At 44.0% G+C, this 22,419-nt stretch overlaps 1 protein-coding gene across 1 annotated transcript in view; it reads left to right on the forward strand.

Annotated features, from left to right (window-relative positions):
• The window catches only part of GPC4 (glypican 4), a 67,042-nt gene that overhangs the window by 41,647 nt on the left and 2,976 nt on the right, over positions 1 to 22,419 (forward strand). The window contains exons 3-7 of the mRNA XM_054075739.1: positions 3,229 to 3,620; positions 14,218 to 14,383; positions 20,284 to 20,414; positions 20,622 to 20,768; positions 21,159 to 21,295. Of these exons, the coding sequence (XP_053931714.1) occupies positions 3,229 to 3,620; positions 14,218 to 14,383; positions 20,284 to 20,414; positions 20,622 to 20,768; positions 21,159 to 21,295 (973 nt within the window). The remainder of the gene's footprint in view (positions 1 to 3,228; positions 3,621 to 14,217; positions 14,384 to 20,283; positions 20,415 to 20,621; positions 20,769 to 21,158; positions 21,296 to 22,419) is intronic.

The following is a 22,419-nucleotide window of genomic DNA, read 5'->3' on the forward strand; positions in this document are numbered from 1 at the left end:
ACCTGCCATTTTTCTTCTTGCAGTGGCAAGGTTAATGCTAGGTTACGTTGGTGTTTGCTAATCAGCTTGTTTCTGTGAAGGAGAGAATTAATATCTAATTAGGTGTAGGGAGTTACTAGTCAGATTAGCATTTAAGTTTTTTAAAAAAGAAAAGGACTTTGGAGCTTTCTTCTCTTTGCTGCAGACATCTGCCCATGGGTTGCACAGAGAAAAGCTTAATGTTCTTTGCTGTGCCCAACTTGATTTCTTGAAGGGGAAACAAACTGAGGATGCAGACTTGCAGTATGCTAACAGCTAGGGTAAAACGTGTGTGTGTATATATGTATTTATAATTCAATCTGTGCTGCTGGCCAAATTAGGTATGCTCTGCATTGCTTGGAGGAAGACGTTGCTGTGAAGATCCTGCTGTGTTGGGTCCCATCTCTACTCGCTGGTGGGAAGTGGGCCTCTCACCGTTGGTGCCATGCTCAGCATCCTTCTTCCCCACCTCCCCAACCTCATCCCTACCCCAGGAGCCTTGAGGTGCCAACAGGGCCACCCATGGGCCGAGCCACTGGCTCCAGTCATCAGGGCGTCCTATCCAGTGTGGTTCAGGGATGTAGGCATGTGCGTGCTGGTGGGGAGGCTTCACGGGGCAGGAGGGTGGGTGCTGGCTCTGAGCTGCAGACACATAACCTCCTCTGTACCCCTCTCCTTCTTATTTGGCAAGCAGCGCTTGAGAACAAGTGTTTTCTGCCTGAGAAGACGCTGGCTGGTGCTTGAGCCCGAGTTGATGGCTTTGCGCGTGCGTGGTCCTTCAGCAGTGTCGCGTTGTTTTTATTAATGGCAGGTTTTGGTGGGAAGTTTTCATTTCCTTTATTTACCTTCCTTTTGGGCAAGGAAAAGCTGCTGGCTGGAAGACTGCAGGTGCATGGGTATTTGCTACTAATTAGTTTGCAAATTTTTTTCAGGATAATTAATGAACATACCTAGTTCTAGCCCACATGAGAAATTGCTAAGGGTTGAAGTGCTCCAAAGTCTGGATACGTTTATTTGACTTCCACTTTGGAGTGTAACCAGTAAAATGAGTTGGGGCAGGAGAATAAATTGGTTATGGTAATATGGATGTATGAATTGAGATAACTTTCCTGGCTTTAAACATTGTTTTGGGTTCCTTTAGACTGGTGGTTGGAAATATTTAATAGATTTCCCATCAATATGATTTCAAAATCCAATTCCTTTTGATGAGTTTGCTGATGCATCTGCCAGCTCTTGTGCCTGGCATGAAAATACTTAAATAAACGACTTATTTGGTGATACTAAAAGGTCTGAGCAAAGGAAGGAAGTGAGCCTTCAAAATGATTAAGTGAATTAGAAATTAATATACACCAAGCTAATCTCTATAGTATAAACTCAACAGAAAAAAATCTTCCTGGAGAGGAAATGCCAGTCATGGGAATGAAAGTGGAGGTTCCTGCTGATATTGGACAGAGGACGTGTCGGGTGTTTGAAATCAATCTCTTCTTCCCTGGATCATTTCTCTTGTGCTCCTAAGAGGGTGCATTATATACGGCCATGTCAGGCACTGAGCCACATGACTTTGTTCGTCAGGAACTCGAAGAATGTTTCAGTTTTTCCAGAAAATGTTTTCTGTGTTAAGCTTTGTTTGTACTGGAGCACTTTGAAGACTAAAATCTGAACTTCAGCATACATTTTAATACGTTTTAACAAGGTTTAAATTCACACTGGGCCAAAGTATTTCCCCCCTTCCTTCTAACAACTTCTGGCTCTAAACATTACTCCTTTGAGGATTAAAAAAAACAGAGGCATGTTTTATTAAAAAATATTTGTTGAATATGAGTCACAGAAAAGGAGAGGTCAGAATCCTTAGTTGCTGGTGGCATGCATGAAATAATATGCTTCCTTGCCTGTGCCCTGCATGGTGATGGAGAAGGCTGCGCCCACGCCCTGAGGTGCCAATGTTCCCTGCGGGGCTGGAGCAAATGGGCAGCAGCCTGGCGTGAACACCACCGGCACGTGATGGTTTGTCCTGGTGGCACCTACTCTTGCTTTCCTTAGCTTCTTCCCAAGGCCACGTAGTGTGGAGTTTTGTTCCAAAATAGTCCAAAATCACTTGGCCTAGTGGATCCATCCCGTGTTTTTTTATTTAAATTTAACTCGTCACACCAAATCTGCAAGGCAAAGGCTTTGCAGTAGAATGGCCTTTGCTTAGACCCATGTGCTGAGGCTTTGGTGGCACTGGTTTGGCAGGGGATGTTCTTCAGATTGACCCGGCAGATGAATCAGATGGGCCAGACGTTGTTGGCTCAGCTCATTATTGGTGTTGGAGACATATGTGGCACCGCCAAGAGGTGTGACGGCGCTTCGGCAGTGGCCACTCTCTGGCACCAGGCTGTCTGGTGCTCTCAGGAGGTGAACCAAAGTGGCTTTATGAAAGGGGTGAAATCCAAGGACCCCCATCAGTGCTTTGTCATCTGAAAAAACCTTTTTTTCATTCTTGTGCCAAGTGTTTGGCCCTTTGATTTTGAGCAAATTCTGGCTTTATTGTGGGGTGGGTATTTTTTTTTTTGATACTGCCAGAAATGTCTCTGCAATCAGGACCAATTGGGTAATTAGAGACAGGCCCTGCCCCAAGAGCTGACAAACTTTCAAGATGAGAGGAAGAAGCTACAGGTAGATCTGTGCATTTACTTTTAAAATGCATTAAAGTTTGTTAATATTTGAGACCAATTTGTGATCATTTCAGAAAATAAATTGATGACAACTGAAAAGAAAGACAAATTGGTGCAAAAAGGCTGTTTAAGAAAAAAGATACCTTTTTTTTTTCTGTCTTTGGTTTTCCAATAGTGCTTTGAAATGACTTCTTTTAAGATGGCTCAATGGTAACACAAGAAATTAGCTTTTTATTTTTTTCCCTTCACTTTGGTTACTTTTGTAAGAGTATGCAGATTTGCATCAAAAGATATTTTACTTAAGCAAGACTTCCAGTCTAGAGAGAGATGGGTGGGGGGATGGGGGGGAGAGAGTTGTCTATGAAGAGTAATAAAAAAATTTGAGATATAGAAATTGTTTAAAAAATTTTGGGGAGTCTTTTAACCTTACATTTCATTTGAGCTATGGTCTCATTGTGCTGAGTTTTTCCAGTTAAGCAAAGGCAGCGGTATTAGAAATGTCTGAACACGCAACCTGATGCTTGTATTTATCATATCTTCTCTACTTCTTTTCTAGAGTTCTTCAAAGAACTTCTTGAAAATGCTGAGAAGTCACTGAATGACATGTTTGTGCGGACTTATGGCCGTTTGTACATGCAGAACTCTGAGCTATTCAAGGACCTCTTCGTGGAGCTGAAGCGGTACTACGTGGGTGGCAATGTCAACCTGGAGGAGATGCTTAACGAGTTCTGGGCGCGCTTGCTGGAGCGCATGTTCCGGCTGGTCAACCCCCAGTACCACTTCACAGACGAGTACCTTGAGTGTGTCAGCAAGTACACCGAGCAGCTGAAGCCCTTCGGGGATGTACCACGGAAGCTCAAGCTACAAGTGACGCGTGCGTTTGTGGCTGCCCGCACCTTCGCGCAGGGCCTTGCTGTCGCGAGGGATGTCGTGAGCAAAGTGTCCGCGGTGAGCCAAGTCTTATGATTTTTCCTGTGGACCTGTGATGGGTAGTGTCTTTCATTGTCCTGAATAGGTACCTAGAAGAATTGCTGGTAGTTGAGTGTAGGTGGGATCAAATTCTGCTGCATGGCATAGTCACATTCTGGGCGCACCACTGTCCCGTGCATCCCCAGGGATGTTGTCCAGGTTGATGCTGCCCTCCTGTCTGGGGAAGAGCAACAAGCAGGAAATTAGATACCTTCTGCAGTGGAAATAACCATGTTTGCTTGTGTAATGGCTATATCTTCTTAATATTGCCTTCAAATTAAAGCGAGTCATGGAAGCTATAGACATCTATTATGGAGCAGCTGATAATTTGCCCCTTGCTCCGAGGCACCGGAGAGAGACTGTTAGAATTAGCAAACAGTACTTCTATGATGATGGTAAGGGAGATCCATATGCATAGGGCAGAAGCCGGTTGTACGTGGTGCCACACATGCAGCATGAGTAAGACCTCAGACTTCTATGGTCAAGTCAGTTTTTGGGTGGTCAAACAGATGTGATGTGTTGATCACTTAAATGTTTATCTCCCTCTTCTTATAAACCACTTAGGAGTGGTTAAAGTGGGATGACTGGTTTTTTGACATGAGATTTGTCTGTAACTTAGCCTGAGTTGTAGGTATAGGAAACAGGTGTGGTCAGTAATGCCCCTAAACTGATTGTGTGAGATAACCAATACTAGTGATTTCCTTTTTACAAGCTTAGTTTATTTCCTGCGGGCTGTAGAAGATTTAGTATGATCATTTAAATGGGCAGAGGAAGGTTTACTTTCTCTCTGCCTGGTTGCAGAGTAATAAAACACCAAGCTGAAAGGGCAGGCAGCAGTTTGAATCAACTGAAGTGCAAGGAAGGAAAAAATAGTAGTAAAACAAAAGTATAGCTGTTCAGGTACTCAGAAGCAGAATGCAATTTTGGAGGCAGCACAAGCAGCACCACTAAGTGAGATGACTTCAGTTGCTTTGACTTTCAGGGATAACATTAAAATACTGTCTCTCTGAGGAAAATAAAAAAAATCTGCTTCCATGTTGATTTTTCTTGAAGAGAAATGAGAAAAAAGGTCTGTGATAAGCCTGTATGTATGTGATAGTGCAGAGAATATTAGCAAGGGAAGAGTTGCTGTACTAATACATCCAGGCTCCAGGAGCAAGCTGTGAGGTAGTGGTGACTATTTTAGGTCCTTGGACAGCTTCAGTCCCCATTTGGTAGTGATGACTCTTGCTGTAGATGTGTCCACATGCTGCTGGTTGAGGATGGGTGTTGTGGAGCTCCATGGTTGACATGCAGGGTCCCTCTTATAAGACCACAAAATTCTCCATCCTCGGGGACACGGTTCTGTGGTGGGAAGCAGATGTGGGAGCGCGGTTGGTACTGGATGACGCCAAGTGTGGCTGTGTGTCAGGTCACTGGCTGAGCTTGCCGACCTCTTGGGTGGGGTTTCAAATTCGGTGACTCTGGTTTCTGGCTGCATAATGTTGTGTGGTCAGAAAGAAGTGGAAAAAGGATTTTTACTGCTGGAGAATGCAGCTGAAGTACTTGGGTGGGAGGTCCATCTGCTAAGCCCCAGTACAGTTTTGGGGAATGTGCAATCACTTGATAGGCCTCAAATGTACATGGATGAGGGATCGTGTTTATGCTCCATCTGCTCAGAATTCATCAAAACGTCTCCAGACTTGACATGGGACCATAAGGGCTACGGTCCCCGCATCTGTTACGAATCAAAGTCGTGAACCTGAGGTGGCGTTGTGATTTCTCTTTTGCTTTTGAAGATCCTGGAGTGTAGAGTTGCCTTCAGCTCTAGAATTAATTGCTTAAGTGTGGAAGGTTACCCAGAGACCCACTCGGCTGCAAAAATAGCTCACACACCATGGACACTCACAGTTACTGCACTTTCCACTCCACTTTCACAAGTTGCAGTGGAAATCCTCCAGCAGATTGACTTTCCGAAGTGGTAGCAAAAGTCCTTGCTGCTGAATGCCTAAGCTTTAGTTACAGCTAAATAATATAATATTTTCTATAGAGTTTTAATCTCATTCAGTGGAAATCTAACATCGTATTTCTGCAAGACACAATGGGAAATTCTATACACAAGTTTAAAAGCTGATGTTTTTATGTCTGCTGCTTTGTGGTTGTGTTTTGGGGCTTTGAATGTTACATATAGAGCTCAACAAAGCCATGCTAATCTATATAATGACTCTGACTTTGCTTCCTTATTACTTTTAGTTGTAGTGGGATGACTGCTTATACCAGGGATTAACTTGAGGGATAAATCTTCTATTCTTCTTTATTAAAAAAAATGTCCAAAGAAATGCAAATTAGCTTTAATTTGTAATGTATTTTGTAACAAGCAAGTTAAAAATGTTTAATTGAAAATCCTCAGGAGGAGAAATAAAAACTACTGCAAGACCCAGCTGCTTTTTGCTTTCCCGGGGTGCTATCAGGAGAGCAAAAGAGTGCTTTACAGTAGAACAACCTTTATGGCTTTTTAATGATTCTATGTATTTTGACATCTTCGCTAGGGATGTGCATTTAGAAAGGCATTATTCTTGCCTGAGTTTGGGAATAGAGAGGGAAAAGAAGAGAGAATATTGAAAAGTTGCAAGTAGATGTGATTTCTGAGCCATAATGTTGGAAATTAACTTTTAATTTGGCGTTGGATGGATCAGAAGCCTTGTGCTACTGCCCAAACAAACAGTGGAGAGAAAGCACAGACTTGCTTCTAAACTGTGTCAAAACCCCACAATTTTGATGCTAAAGTCTTCACCCCTCAAATTCCTTCTACTGAATCAAGAAAGCACAAAGTTCTGTAGATCCGTCTGGAAAGGCAGATCCAAGAAAACTCTGGTAGAGATTGTCCTGCATCTGTGGTGGGCTGTGAGGGGCTGGGGGCCTCCAATGCTTCACTCTATCAACTGCTGATGCATGGTGCTCTCTCTGACCTTCCTGCCCTTGCCTTCAGGAGTCGGAAATCTACCCATCCCCTAATTGCTCGCTTGCTACTTAGCCCTCAACAAGCGCTGAAGTCAGCCCCCTTAAATTGCTGCCAGCAATGACATTTCCTGCCCCAGCCAGGGGTGGAAAAAAGGAGCAAATACAAGCCAGAGCCCAGAGTGGCTGAAAAAGGGTGAGAACCTACAACTGGGTAGTTCTCAAGCTGTAGAGATGTTCACTTAATTAGTTACATGCGATTAAACCCACAGCCTGGTCCAGGGTCATGACACCTTTGAGGGCAAAGTGCCCAGGGGCTTGGGGGCGCAGGTCAACTGTGGGTATGGGATGGAGGTCTGTGTTGCAGGGACAGGAGAAGGAGTTAAGGACTTAGACCACTGACTGTTTTGTAGGGTCGGGAAGAGCCTGCTCGACTCAAGGCTGGGAGGGGAGGTCTGGCTGGAGGTCAGCAGCTTGAAGGACAAAGCATGCAGCAATGCAACATCGAATCCCTGTGTTTGCGTCACTGTGTCTCTGCAGAGCTGCAGGCAGGGATGTGTGGATGGGACGTCACTGCAGTTACAGCGGTAGTGAGTTTTCTGCAGACCTCCTGGAGGTTTGTGCTGATGAATTGTTGTTTTGGAGTGGTTCTACTTTTCCTTCTTGCTCTTGTGTCTGATAGCTTGAGGAACTGCTGGGCGCTCTGGAGGCTTTTAAATCACCTCTCTGACAGGCATTTGTATGCCGAAAGCCACGCAACGTACAGTTGGCCCCAGAGCAGCTGGGCTGCTGGAAACAGGCTTCCAGCCCATCCTTGGGAGCACTGTCTGTTTTGTCCAGGACAGGCAGCAGCTTCAGTCCTATGCAAGGAATGGTGTTTATTTTGGAAGCACAGATAGGAGTCGTATGGAGTAACGCACAGCTTCATATGAGGAAAATATCGACCTCCTCATCTGCTGTCCTCAAGAGACATTAACAGCCAAGAGGAAGCTGCTGGAGATGTTTGCGGTGGGTGGAGGAGGCTCAACTTCCTTGGTATCTATGTTTCTTCCCTAGTGAAGTGTGATGATAGCAGCCAAGGAGAGAATTTTCTTCAAACTGTTTATGAAAGAGAATTGCAGGGAGGAGCAGCTGATTGCCCTCTCACAGCCACACCTAAGCTGGAGCAAGAGCTCGGTGGGTTTTTAACTCTCTCTGCTCTGAGCTTCCTCATCTTTAATGAGGCATCATCCATGAGAGCACATGGTGAAGTGGTGAACTTGTTTAAACCAACCAACCACTGGCCATCGTGAGCTCCCTGACTTCCAGCTGCATCTCCTGAACCGTGGCTCCTGCCCTTTCAGCATCGATGCAGAATGTGGACCAGACATTAGCTTGAAAGAGGCAGCGATGAAAATAGTGAAAACACTGAGTGAATAAGAATTAAGGCCGGTATAGACGTGACCCATGTAATGACCATTTGAGGATCTAAAAATTTAGTTAGCCAAGGTTCGATCTTCCTTTGTGCTGTCTTTGCCTTTGGCTTGACTTAAGGGAAATGTGCCCTTAATCAGCCTTTGGGAAGAAGATCATGTTCCTGTATCCTGCGAAGCTGGGCACCTTTTGGGCAGGAGCAAACTCTCCCAGGGAAGTGACAGAAATGAAATGCGTTCCTTGCATGCATTGAGAGGAGATGGGGGGCAGATGCTGCTGCTTCATGGGCAACCCAGAATCAGCCAGAAGAGCAAATGAACCCTTTTAGTGTTGCAGAGGGGCCTCTGAAGAAGTGCTGCATGTGTCCAGACAGCAAGATGCAAGGCGTGGGGCCAGACTGAGGGGCCGCCGTGTGCAAGGACGTTGCCTTCCACGTGCCAAGGGCAAACATCAATGCCGAAAACAATACCAAGCACTTCTCCACATCAAAGATGACCCTGAGAAGACCTGCCAAGAATGTGGTTGCATCTGCCTCAGCTCCAGCCATCTGAGGGTCTGCGCTAGGCATAGCCTTCAAAGCATGCTCAAGCAGCAATCATCAGGGATTTAACGTGCTGGGAGGCGCACATGGATGTGGCTGTGATTTTGGAGCTAATGGCATCATGCAAGAGTGTTTCAGTCCACTGGGGTTTTTTTTCTTTCTTTGCCCTCCCCTCCTCCCTGTAGTGCTGCTGCTGCTGATTTTGAAAACAAAGTGGGGTATAACTAAAAGTTTTTGGGTGTAGCCGACAAGATAAATGTTCTCTCTGTTCGCTCATTAAAGCAAACTGAGCACTTCTAGTTATCTGTTGTGTCTCTGGGTCAGGGAGACTCGGGTTCTTTGGAGAACAAGCTTTGTTTGAAAGGTGCATTGCTTCTGTGGGCACCAAGAGTGGGAGATGCTGAACCTGGCATAGCTCTGTCAGTGTTTGGTGGAAGAGTTGTCTGCTTGGCACCGAGGTCCCCTCTGCCCCACGTGAGCTGGTGATGCTGGCAGGGAAGACAAGCACACAGTGCTCCCCTTTTGACACATGAACGTTAGGACTGAGCAGGCTGAGTGACCGGTGGTGCAATTCTCAGCAGCTTTGATATATGTCTGGCACTGTTACTTCTGGGGCAGGGATTGAAAAGCACACTATGAACAGGGAATTGAGCATAAATGTACTCCTGAGCTTTTCCTCACACAAGATGAAGCTGCAGCAGACATTGCCACAGGTAACAAATACTGACAAGGCATGGAGCAGTTTGGTTCCCAAGTATTGGTCCTAAATGTGCTCTGTTGTGCAAGACCCTTGGAGACCCAAATCTGTGGCTAATCCAGATGCTTTCTCAAGTATTCATGTGCTAGCAGTGATCCAGCAAAATTGGTTGAATGCGTAGTTAATTCCAAAACACTTTCATTGGAATATTTGGGGTGGGGAAGGAAACCAAGAACCGCCCGAGTGATCTTGTGCTTCTCAGCGTGCTGAACATCTGGACCGGCATGTGCCAAGATGATGCTCTTGCACAACACTGAGAGAAGGAAAAAATGATGCAAGTAGTATTGTGTTGGTCCCAAACGGTGATGACGCTTCACTTGTCTGTATTGGCTGCTCACCTGGAGCATCCCACAGTCCTTCAGTCTGCCTTGGAGTTAGTTTTTGAAGTCATGAAGTCATTTTTCTGTGTCACTGAGAAGTTATTCCTTCAGTTGTCTTTATCCAGGATTGCCCTAATTCAGTTTTTGGTTGTTTTTTTTTTTTTTTTTGCAAAGAAAACACAGTATAAATCAAAAGTAATTTCATTGTATTTATTTTCCAATTGTTGGATTTTAAATTTTTTTGGTGGCTGTGCTGCTGGCATGGCAACGCTGTTGTTGTGCAAGCGTGGAAAATAAGAAAGCCTGAGTTATTATAAATAGTTGTTATATCTGTCAGGATTCTAAATGTTGTTATTAACATCCTTAATGCTAACTTAAGGGTAGAGTGAGAGAATAAAATGTGGCCCTGGCTGTCTGGCAGCTGGAGGGAGCTCCCTGCAGGACTGTCTGTTGTTGGAGCTCTGTCATCCTTCCTCAGGTTGTCCTTGCCTTGGGAAGAGGGGCAAAAAAATCAGCTGCTTCTCTGAACTTTATCTGCTTGCACAGATGGCTTTCTTTGTGAGTTTTGGTGGCTTTGTGCTAAACTCTGACAAGGCATTTCGCTGGATAGGTGTGTACTTTAGTGGTGAAGTTTCTACCAGAAGTATCCAGGTGCAATTGCCAACGAGTTGGAAAAGGCCAAGGACAAAGGGCAAACACTTTTATGTGAGACTCTGAAATGGGAATGCTATGACAAGGTACCAACAAAAGGTAGATTTTATTTTACCAAGGGCATATTATTGTTACAAGAATGTGATTGTATCTTCACCAGTAAATGTAAGTTGGGGGTTACCTCAACAAATATAACATGAAACGTTTGATTTAAGCCCAGAACTATTTTCTTTTCCCTTAATTTTTGTGGATTGGATGCAAATCTGTATTTTTGCATAGCAGGTCCAATATGAATGTAAAGATTGGTGCCAAAACACTTCTGTTAGCAGCTTTTAATCTTCACATTCAACAAAGCATATAGACATGGACAAATTGTAATTTGCATGATGAAACCGCAGGGTGATGGATTGCTGCAGTGGTGTGGAACGCCACGGAAAGGAAATAAATTTCACAAGATAAAAGGAAGGGGTTGTAGTGCATTTACTTCTATTATAAGCTTTTACAGGGTATGTGCACTACAGCATACTACTACCTGGACTCAAATCTACTAGAGTAAATCCTCTTCAGCAAATAAAGCTTTCTTTAGGACTTTTCTTTATTATAAAGGAGATTATTTGATTTTGAGGGTCATTCTAGAATAGCGTTTGAATGAACTTGAGTTGCTTTCCAAGATAAACATGACCCCAGAACAAAGCATATCTGGGTTTACTGTTACATACAATAGTGTTTTAAGAGCTTGCACCTGGTGTGGCAGAGCGAACATTAAAAGCTTGTGAAGAATTGCCAGTACAACATATGGCACAGCCCACTGACTGATCCAGAATTGGTCTGGACTGGGTACGGGCTCCTTGCCAGGGGTTAGGGTTCCCGTTGCAGCAATACGGAGCATTTAAGCATTTATCACTGTTGTAACGAGGGTAATTGCTCATAATCTTCCTCAAAACTCCCTGTTAGGGGCGATCTCTGCTTGTGGCTTTGTGTTGCTTTCTGACACTATAAGGTGTCAGATCTGGACTGATTAATTTCCCCTCTGTCTTCCACTTTGCCTATAAACTAAATTACAAACTAACAGCTTCCTTGTGGGTTATGTCCATCACTATTTAAGACTCAATTCAGCAGTAACTGCAGGCTGGGGTTTGTCTTCTCATTGCCCCCATTGCCATCACCCTCTGCTCAGCTCTGTGTAGGGCTCAGAACTGCAAATGTATGGAGAGAAAGAAGTAAAACTCCATTTGGTTTTAAAATCATCCTATCTCTTTATTCAAAGTGCCTAATACAAAAGACTGTCCCATGTCATCTGCTGTGGAATGCAGGGAAAGTGGCTTTAGTTTCCCGTGCATCTGCTGGGATTCATAAAGATTAGTCCCTATGAAATATCAAAGCAGGATGGATGCTGCAGGATTGCACACGTGGGGTGAACTGGGAGCCTAAGATGGGAAGGTGCCTCTTTGGTCACTGCTCTGCGGGTGATTATTTTTTTTCCCCTGCAATGCACTGCAGTGCAATCCCTTTCATAAAGCTGCAGCTTTCCATGATAGGGTTAGGGAAGTTTCCTGCTCTTCACTCTGCTTCAAAGTGCTGTAGCACCTGGCTAGTGCTACCTTTTCCTAATTTCCTAATTAGCACTTTTTCCTAATTTCCCCTAGAAGAGGATACAGAGCACTCCTTTGAAGGCCAGCAGCACTAGGATGGCCAGGATCTGCTGATAAGCCTCAGGACTAGGTGTGTAGGTCCTGGCACCTACCACTGAGTGACATGGAAAGGCATTTTTATCAGACTAAACTGGGGCATACTTCAGAGCTCTGTCTTTGGGTGTGAGATGCTGTTTAGTTCGCTCTTCCCCCCCAGTCCCCCAAGTTCTTTGTTATGCAAGGACTGCACCATCTGGATGGCAGATGATACCTTTGCATTTGTCTGTTTTCAGTTTTCCTACTATAAATCATCTGATTGAGCTGGTTTCTGTCGCCTTCCCAGTGTTTGAACTAACTCTGCTTTAAAGCCATGCTGCCCCAATAGGGAGCTTTTTGCTGGGACTCCCACTCCTGCTGTGCCTTCCAAATATATATATATATATATATATATATATATATATATATGTCTGTATGTATATATATGTATGTAAGTTATTGAAGCATCTGAATTAGATTCCCCCACCACTGCCAACAGCTTTCTACATCAAGTCTCCTTTTGCTCAGCCAAACAGGCTCCTCGTAGACAAAAGATGGGTAAAGATGACAAAAGAGGGATTCTGAATGAACACTGCTTACCAGCCAAAATCCAGCACTGATCACCATCAGCTGCAGAAAATTTAACTTTTGTCTTTATGACCAGTTTCCTTGCCTACTGAAGAGAAATGGTAGTCTTTCTGGAGTTGTCAGGAACACAACAGATTTTTATGTGTCATCTGTTTGCATAAGGAAAAAGGAGTTTTAAAATCTGCTGATGTTGTTAGCAAAGCCAACCTGATAATGTAGTAGGCTTTTTTGTCTTCTTGTGTGTTTTTCTTAAAATCTGTTGCCTCCTGGTTTCACGTGCTGCCGACTCATTTCAGCACCAGAAGATCATGTTCGGTTTCTGCATAGCCCTTCTGCTGAGATGGGCTTCACAATAGTAATGTCCTTAGCAGTATGTGGTACCAGATTTTCCTCACGTACATTCATCTCTGTTCAGTCCCGTGATCCTCTCTGCCATAAAATCGGTTTCCAGACCTCCAGCAGATGACATGTGGAGGCCATCCACGTCTCTAGCCATTTATACTGAATGAATGACTTCTCCCTTTCTTGGGGCGGTGTGTTTATATGTCTCCTCCTTCAGTAAGGGCTTATATCATAAGGTATTTAGAGCGCTCGCCATAAACGCCTTACAAGAAGTCTCAAGCGCGTTGCTTAAAACCACTTCTACTTTGTCAGCAAATCTCTGATCACATCTTAATTTTTCATTTTCGTGTGTGGCTGATTAACATCTAAACTTGCTCTTGAGGGAGCTGCTCTGTTCGGTGTTTTAGGCAGACCTACCATGTGTTCGGCACTAGTACGTGGTGCTGGAGCTAACGCTCCTTAGACCAGCTGGGTGGAAATGGTTTCAATGACTGTTTTGAAGCCAGGCCAGAGAGTGAATCAAACATGAATGACCGTGAGTCACTTTGGAAAATAGCCCCGTTGAGGGCTCAGGGGGTGACGTGCCTGCTGCAGATAGCTCTGCTTGCACACCCAGCAGTTGCGTGCTGGCTTTGAGGGTCCTCCCAGCTTGTTCTCAGCTGCAGGGCTGTAGCTGCCACCTCCTTCAGGTGTGGAGAATGGCATTATTTAGTGTGATGGGTGCTGAGTATAAATGAACCTGAGTATCTGTTATGTAAATGCTGTGTCACATGAGTTGAATGTAAGATGAAGGAGCCAATCTCTCTGCCGGAGAGCCCTGCTGGGTGATTGTCCGGGAAGAGCCAAGCCACAGTGACATGGAAGAGGAGAGCATGCTTCTGATATGTTTGGTGTGAGGGTAGTGGCAAGTATCCTATCTTGACCACATTCTACCAAGTTCTCTCAGCATTTTTGTCTTCCGTGTGTATTTGCAGCAGTGCTTGGATAATGCAGCTTTGCTTTGTCACTTTCTGCTACCCTCCCTGAGCTCAGATGCTGTGTGTCCCCCTGGGGTGCCTGTCTTTGCAGCCTACAGCACAGTATATAAGGTGTATTGCAGCACAGATAACGTTTTTCAGAGATGGGAATTGTCTATGCCCCCTGGAGTGGCAGGCACACCCAGGAGCCAAACCCTGTCATCTGCACCCCGGATCCCTGGGCCACGTAAGCGCAGAACTCTGGCTGGATGGCAGTGGCCGACCCCAGTGCATCTCCTCTGCACAGCTCTGTTCCCACCCACCTGGGGACAAATGTGTGAGCTTTTTGCTTTTAGTGACTGAGGGCTGATTTTCTTCTCTTTTCCTTTTTTTCTCTTTTAAAGGTGAACCCTACGCCACAAGGTACGCGAGCGCTGCTAAAAATGATGTACTGCCCACACTGCCGAGGTCTGGTATCGGTGAAGCCCTGTTACAACTATTGCTTTAACGTCATGAGGGGCTGCTTGGCCAACCAAGGGGACTTGGATGCTGAGTGGAACATCTTTATCGGTAAGCCAATATGGGTTAAAATTGCACGTGAGTATATGCTGATACCATGTCCCCCATGTGAAGGGCTTTTGGGAGTGGCTGTACTGAGGTGTAGCAGGCCTTTTAGGTGTCTGTGATGTATATCTTTTCCTTCAGCATCTTTGTTTACAGACGGCCTTTTGGAGTTCATGTTAATTTCTAAATAAATGAGACTTTTTGTTGTGCCGGTGACCTATGTTGCACCAGGCTCTAGGAGGATGGAGCTGCCATCTGCTTGTAGGCTTCGAGCACCTCTTCTTGCTGGAGCGTGTATGTAAGCTAGTTTTTCCATACTACTACTTATACATTGTTGTCACCATATAGCTGCCCTTCCCAAAGCCAGTTTTCTTGCTCAGCAGTCTGGGAATCTCCCTGCCAGCAGGGGTGAGCTTTGAGAAAAGCTGTAGGCCTCTATTTTACATTAAAAAAATTGAATGGGACGTGTGTCTGAATCTGTTTTTAAACAGCTCATTTGGCATTTGGCCACCATCCTTTTGAAATGTTGATCGGCCTTTACGTGATACTGTGTGAGTGCTTCTGCCATCCTCTTCCTCCTGTTTACTATTTCTCTTCTATGCTTATAAATGGCATTATTTGATACATAAAATCTAGACCAAAATGTTGAATGCTACCTTGAGTCAAGGCTTAGCAGAACTGGTGATGTATCACATTATGGGGGCACAGGCAATAGATAATGTTAAATGTTTTCATTTGTGTTCCTTTTCTAGGGGGGGTGATTTATCTGTGAATGGGCATCCTTTGAGAGCAGTGGCTTCACTCCAGTTAATGTGTGATGAAATGCACATGCAAAGCATCTGCCTCTGCTGACAAGGCTGTGGTACTCTTACCATCCCACTCATCGGAAAAAAAAAAAAAGGCTGTTAGAAAGAAAAGATTTCCTTTTCGTTAAACTATGAGGTCTAAAAAGGGAAATTGCTGATAATTGGCCTTTCAGGCTAGATTTAAATCTTAAACTTGTTTTCCCATGTTTTGTGCACTCTTCACTGCCCATGCCAACTGGATGTGTGCAGCGTATTATTTTCAGAAGGCTTTTTTTTTTGCCTGCGTATTCCATATAGGGAGTTAAATGTGACACTAAATTGGGTTTCCAAGTCATTCTCTGGGAGGCTGACTCCCCCCCATTTCTCTCAGCCGTCTTTCTCATGAGAATATTAAGTATTTCAGCTACAATTGTTGCTGAAATAGCTCAAAGCTAGGAGACTTGCAAACATCTAGTCCAAGTAGAAAAGAGGAATCCCATGAAAGGGAAGGGCATAATGCCAGAAAACAGACAAAAGCACAAGCAGCTAATTGCTGTAGGTGGTATGCAGCTAAAAACGAACTTCAGGGGAAGCCAGGGAGCCCTGTCACACGAGACTGATCAGGGACTGCATACGATAATTAAGATTATTAAACAGGAGAAAATAAATAAATGTGGTTCTGGATTGGAAGCAAAGCTTTCTTCTTGCAGTGCTTCCTCCCTAAGGAGTTTCTTGCCTACTTAGTACTTAAATATGTTATTAAGCTTTGTTAAATTTATTGACAGGTTTGTTTCTTAGACTCTGGGTTGGTTTTTGCAGTGGAATACGGATAGTGACATCTTAAGTTGTGCTTCCTTTACATGGTTTAATAGCCGAACAGGTGCTGGTTATGTCGTTGATTTTGTTTTCCGTATCCCTTTGCCGCTTGAGGCAAATTAAATTAAATAGATCTGGTGTTTAGGGCAGGGCATGTGTCACAAATGTCCTCTGTGTGTGTATGTAAAGGTTTAAATAAATTAAAATAACCCCAAACCAAGCCTTCCCCCCCACTCCCCCTCCCCCATCCAAACACTCCATAGCAACAATAAACCCATCTGCACGAATTCAATGCTATTTTGGATCATGGGTTTAAAAATAAAGTTATAATGATTTATTATGTGTCAAAACCAGATTTTGAACCTAGTGAAATAATTTAAAGACAGTTAAGTGAGAGAACCTCCAATAAATTCTGCAAGTGTATATGAATTTGGGTGCATGTGCATATAGAATATGCACAGTGCGTGTCTACATGCAATCACTTGCATAAAGCTTTTCCGAGCTGAGATGTAAAGCCTGTAGGTTTTTCAAGACAAAAAAACTTCCTTACTTCTGCAAAATATAATTTAAAGTTGCGGCATATGAAATAGTGACTGAATTGTACTCTTTTCTCCCATTTAAGTATCTTTAAATTATTTTGTCTGCTATTCCTGACACAATTGTACACCAATTAGACAGGGATATACTTTGTTTCAAACAAGCTATTGGAAGGGTTGGAGCTTTCCTGAATGAACGGTGTTAATCTCCGGTGCCTTTTCATGATTTTTTTTTTTTTTTTTTTCCTCACAAAGGTTCACTCTGCTCAAAGATGTTGAATTCAGGCTCCATATACATATCTGAAGTACTACTTTGTGTGCAAAGAATTTTTTTTCCTCCTTTTAAAAAAAAAAAAAAAGATTGTTTTTAATGAATGGTCAAGGTCTTCCCCCTCCTTCCCTCCCCTTTTAAATCAGATCTTGGGGTTAAGACTGCAAACTGCCTTTTGTTCTTCAAGTCAGACAGTGAGGCTGAAGATGTGGGTTTCTGATTATTGGTGGCACAATGTGAAAGAATTGCTTTCCTTCATGAGAGTGAGGTGCTTTGTCGCCAAGGATTGTCTCAATGCCAGTAGCAAGGACAAATGTATGCAGGAGGAAAAGGGTCTTTAAGGGATGGTGCTATATGGAGTGGGTTGGGTCTATCTCCCCATCACAGGGAGGAGAGACAGTCTTTGTCATGCTGTGTGTTTGTAATAAATGGCCAGGGTACATTTTTCACTCTGCCAGACTCTTTTTTTTCTTTTTTTTTTAATTGTGTGAAGCAGATCTGAGCTTCCTCACCATGACTTGCAAACATCAATTATTTTACCGCAGCTCTAGTGCAAAATGATGTTTATGATCAACTCCTCTCTACCAATAATGGAAAATCTTTTGGGGAGACGAGTTGCCCCGAAGCTTCGTTTCTGTTTTTAGTGCAGCGTGGCTCCCCTCTTGACATGCTAACGTTATCTTGAACCCCAGCCAACCCTATTAATGTCAGACGTGGCTGCCAGAGGGAATCGCTGCTCGCCATGACTGCTGGTGGGGACACCAGCCAGCTCCTGGTGGGAGGTAAAAGTTTGCGGGATGCCCCCAAAATCAAAACTGTGGATGAGGTAGAGCCTCACACTACCCTTTTCTCTCTCTCTTTTTTTTTTTTTGCCTTTTTAATGAAAGTTTATTTCATTTAGTGCTCCTTGCCAGTATCAATCCCAGCTCCTGAAGAGCTCCAATTGAATATATTCTCCAAGGGCAATTATTACTTTCCTTATCTTTTCTCGCCAGCTTTGGCAGCTCTGCTGGAGGCTGAATGCATTTTCTCTATCGGCAGTCAAAGCGCAGGCTGCATTCCTGGGCTGTGATACATGTAACGCCATGGCACCCCTGCTAACAAAGGACCCAATTCGCTCTACATTCCCATGGTCTTGTGGATGGCCTGCCTGGCTCAAAGTTTACAAAGACGCCAAACAGCCAGAAGAATTGGGGTTTATGTTTCCTTTCAGTCTTTCACAAACACTTTATTGATCTGCGGCCTTTCCTGGCCACTCAGAGAATTAAGTAGTTACAAAATGGAATGATTTTTTTTTTTTTTTTAAAAAAAAAAAAGTATGCATTTTGTGTGTGTTATTATCTATCCATTCATAATATTTTTATTTGAAATGAGCGACTTCCTGCAAACTGCACCGGGATGTTCTTTATGTGTTTGAAAAACCCCAAAAGCTTTGACAATGACGAACACATTTAAGTTGTGCTCCACTTGTTTACAAAAGTCTCCATTTGGTAGCACATCAAAAGCATTTTTCTCCCCTCCAGCACAATGGTATATTCATGCTAGCAGTCATTACTCAGAGATTTGAAGCATCACTTTATTGGAGCCCACCACAATACAGTCTAAGACTCTTTGTTTCATTTGTTATTACCTTCTTTTTTTTCTTTTTTAAAAAAAAAAAACAAACCAAAACAAAAAAAAACCCAAAAAAATGCATTTGGTTCAGACCTGTTTGTACTCTCTGACAGCTACATTCCAGCCTTGCCCTGCGACAGCTCCATCATTGATGCTGTTGGGGTGTGCCTGCGGGGCAAGGGGCTTCCCTGGGGGCTCCAGTTCCTCCTGGGCTTCCGTCCCGAAGCACCTTCACTCTCTAAACACCAGCACCTCGGCAGAGCTGCGCGACTCCCAGCTGACAGGATTTTTAGGATAGGCTGATTTACTGTTCAGGCCTTAACTAACACCTAGGAAATGCTGGAATATTGAGTTGCCTTCAAAAAGTGGATTTACAGGCTGGGAACACATCTACAATTCATGTGGGTGATTTGCTGTTGTATTTATTGTTACTACTACGATTTTTAATATCGTTATTTAAGTGCATAAATAGCTTAACTGTATGTTTATCACCAGTTTGTGGGGTTTTTTTAGTGTAGTTTAACATGATTTGGACTCTAAGGCAGAGCTAGCGCCAAATTATTCAGTATTTGGAGTATCTTTGTAGGACTTCAACAGGTAGCTGGAGTCAGCAGAAGTTTTTCACTTGTTGAAATTATCTGCTGTGCTTAGGAGGAGGATGAATGTCACAAGAAACACTTTTCAAGAGAAATTGATAGCTTGACTGTGAAACACTCATTTCTCCTTAATGGAAGGGAACATGCGTATCCATGGGAGCAGGGAGGTGCTCCTCAGGAAAGGGTTTCCTGAGGCCCGAAGTGGGGCTGTTTGTGCCCTGGCCTCCCACGTCATGTAGGCGAGGAAGAACTGAAGAGTTAAATGCAATGGGAAAGTGATGCGTTTGTGGCAGAGCATCACGAAGTGACACGGTAGAAGAGACAAGCAAACAAAGTGTTCCAGGGCTGAGAGACTACAGTGAAAACCAACATTGTCCCTCCCCATGGCAGGGGGGTTGGAACTAGATGATCTTTAAGGTCCCTTCCAACCCTAACTATTCTATGATTCTAAATAAAGGTTATGATGGGTGAGAATCGATGACTGCTTAGCCTGAAGTGTGTGGTGTGGAGGCACCTTCTATGGGGGAGTCAGAGAGAAGGCTGAAATGCAATGCAGGGTGAAAACCTTAATGCCAATAATAATTTCCCAGAGGAAGTAATGGATGTTCAGTAGCTGCTATGTTTAATGACGTATTTGACATGTACGTTGGCACAGGAGGAGTGATGCAGTGTTGACTGAGGGACTTGGTTCCATCTCCACTTTCATAGAGATGTGCCAAATATGTCATTATTTACTCTGGTTTCACGCAATATCCCTCCTGCAAATTATCCATGCAATGCCAGAAAGGGCAGTCCCTTGGCTTCCCTGGGCTTGGCAATGCCTGTAGCTTTCCATAAGGAAGAGATGGTAGCAGTGTTCATTTTGAACCCTTTCGTGCTGGGGTCTTGTGTTCAGGACCAGCATGAGAAAGTCGATGGCTTTGAAAGCAGTCTTGAAAAACAGATGACACAAGGCAGGCTTTAATAAATGAGCATGGAGAAGAGAGTGTTAGTAATGCTTGTTCTAGTGGGAGGAGCTGATTACAGACTGCCTGTTGGCAGGGTGTGATGGCTCTCACTCGTTTAAATGTGGCTTTTCATGTATATGAGCCCATGGCTTGATGTTGGAACCCTGAAAGTACCTGGTGAAGTTGTAGGCTCTGGGAACAGAGCGTAATATTTCCTGGAGACATGTAATGGTCAGAAGCGATGTTGTGGTAGTTAATGTCTGTGTGCTCAATCTGTTATCCTTGTTATCAGTTATTCTTGAGTGTCCTCCATTGAAAGCCTTTGTTTCTCTCTGTGTTAGATTCGATGCTTCTGGTAGCAGAGAGATTGGAGGGTCCCTTCAACATTGAGTCAGTCATGGACCCCATTGATGTGAAAATTTCAGATGCCATCATGAACATGCAGGAGAACAGCATGCAAGTGTCTCAGAAGGTAAAAGGGCCAAAAGAGCACTTGGGTTTTATTTATCCGACATGTTTTATTTCCTTATTCTCATCAATGTGCTTTTTCTTCAGTGCCCTTTCAAGTACATTTAAAGCTGATCTATTATTTTGGGCAGGATCTGCATTGGAGACTGAAGAAGGGAGGCTTTTGTGATCTCTCATTTCATAAAACCCTTTCTCTCTGTCTTTCGTGTAGGTTTTCCAAGGATGTGGCCAGCCAAAAACACTTGCCCAGGGTCGGACTGCTCGCTCTGTCTCTGAAAATGGTTTCACTGCTCGTTTCAGACCCTACCACCCAGAGGAGCGGCCAACGACAGCCGCTGGCACGAGCTTGGACCGACTGGTGAGTGGCTGGTCCTGCCAGTGCTGTGCAGGCACTTCACCCTCATGTGCCCCAACTTATAATTTATCATTTGTAATTTATAAGGCTTCTTAATATTCATTTGCTCTCTTGAACTCTCTGAGGGGTGTAATCTGCGTATGGCTCTAGATGTGAATTACCTCAATGCTTGTATGTCAGAAATGTGGCTGTTCTAAAGGCTTGGCTTATGATTAATATGCGCTCAAGGAGCAGTGTTTAATTTTGTATTTAAAAAGTAAATCAACCATCAAAACATGCAGCCTGAAGATCTGGCTTATACATGTCTGTTGTGATAAAAAATACCTTTCTAGCTGCACTTTTAATGAGCGTTTGGTATTCTGGTTTATGTTCTGTTTCTTTTTTTCTTAATAGGTTACTGATGTGAAAGAGAAGCTAAAGCAAGCCAAAAAATTTTGGTCATCCCTTCCTGGCAACATTTGCAATGATGAAAAGATGTCTGTAGGCACTGTCAATGAGAACGAATGCTGGAATGGGAGCGCCAAGAGCAGGTTTGATGATGCTGCCGCTCCCGGTTAACTCTCTCCCTCTTGCCCCAGCCCTTCCTGACGTGCTGGCTCCTCTCCCTGAGTCCTGTGCTCATATGGGACTGACCCCAGCTGCCCTGAGACAGGCTGCTCTATTACTCCTGGTTTTCGTAGGTGGGAGAGCTTGAATGCAAAGCTGAAGGGTTGTCCAAGCTCTGCACGCTGGTTTGTTTTAAAGGAGAGGAGTGAATCTATGTATCTGTATAACAGCATCTCTCCTTGGACCTTACTGGCTCTCATGGTTTTGAGGAGGTGGTTTTTGCAAAATCCTGTACCACAGCCACAGAGCAGGGATGCTGTTGTTGTCTGACAGTGCTGCTGCCCCAGCTGATGTTTCTTTTTGAGCAAGGGCAAAGGAGATGGAGATTGGTGACAGGTCCGCTTGTCCACTGCAGAGCTCAGTGACATCAGAGGTGTGGTTTTCGCACATGACATTTTAGAGACACAGGACTGAGCCATACTACATAAATTTTTGCACTGTTTCATGTATGCCTTGCTTGGCCAGGGTGATGGTTTGGGTCTCTGTGACAAGAAATGACTCTACCGTCATGAGGTCTTGTTTACGAGCTGTTGAGCTTGTACACAGCTTTATGCACCAGATTTTCCCCAGTTTATGGGGTCTAGACCCAGCAAGGAAGGCAGAAGGAAGCTTGGCAGCCCTGGGCAAGGAGGCGGAGGGGACAGCTGTTACTCTTATCTCTGTGGCTCCAGTAAGCCAAAAGTCCAGTAGTCTTCTAAACTTTGGTCCTGCTCTGACCTCTTTGTATCATATAATATCGATCACAAATAACAACAATGATAATAAATCCTCCCAAGCGTAGGACAGGGTTTGAGCATGCCCTTCAAATATATGCTTGTATTGTACTGCCTGGTCTCTAGGATAAGTAAAATTGTCCTGAAGGCTTTTTTCTCTCTTGTGACGGTGGCATCATAACTAAGAAAAGTAATATTTTCATCTATTAAATGGTGATTTTTCTTGCAAGTCAGGTAATTGGTGGAGGAAAAAGTGACATATCTCTGCTCTATAAGGTGATACTCCAGAGATCTGTTTCAGGAGACATATTCTGTTGGGTTTTGCTGCCTAGCCT

Source organism: Cuculus canorus, chromosome 10 (assembly GCF_017976375.1).
Source record: "Cuculus canorus isolate bCucCan1 chromosome 10, bCucCan1.pri, whole genome shotgun sequence".
Taxonomy (NCBI): Eukaryota; Metazoa; Chordata; class Aves; order Cuculiformes; family Cuculidae; genus Cuculus; species Cuculus canorus.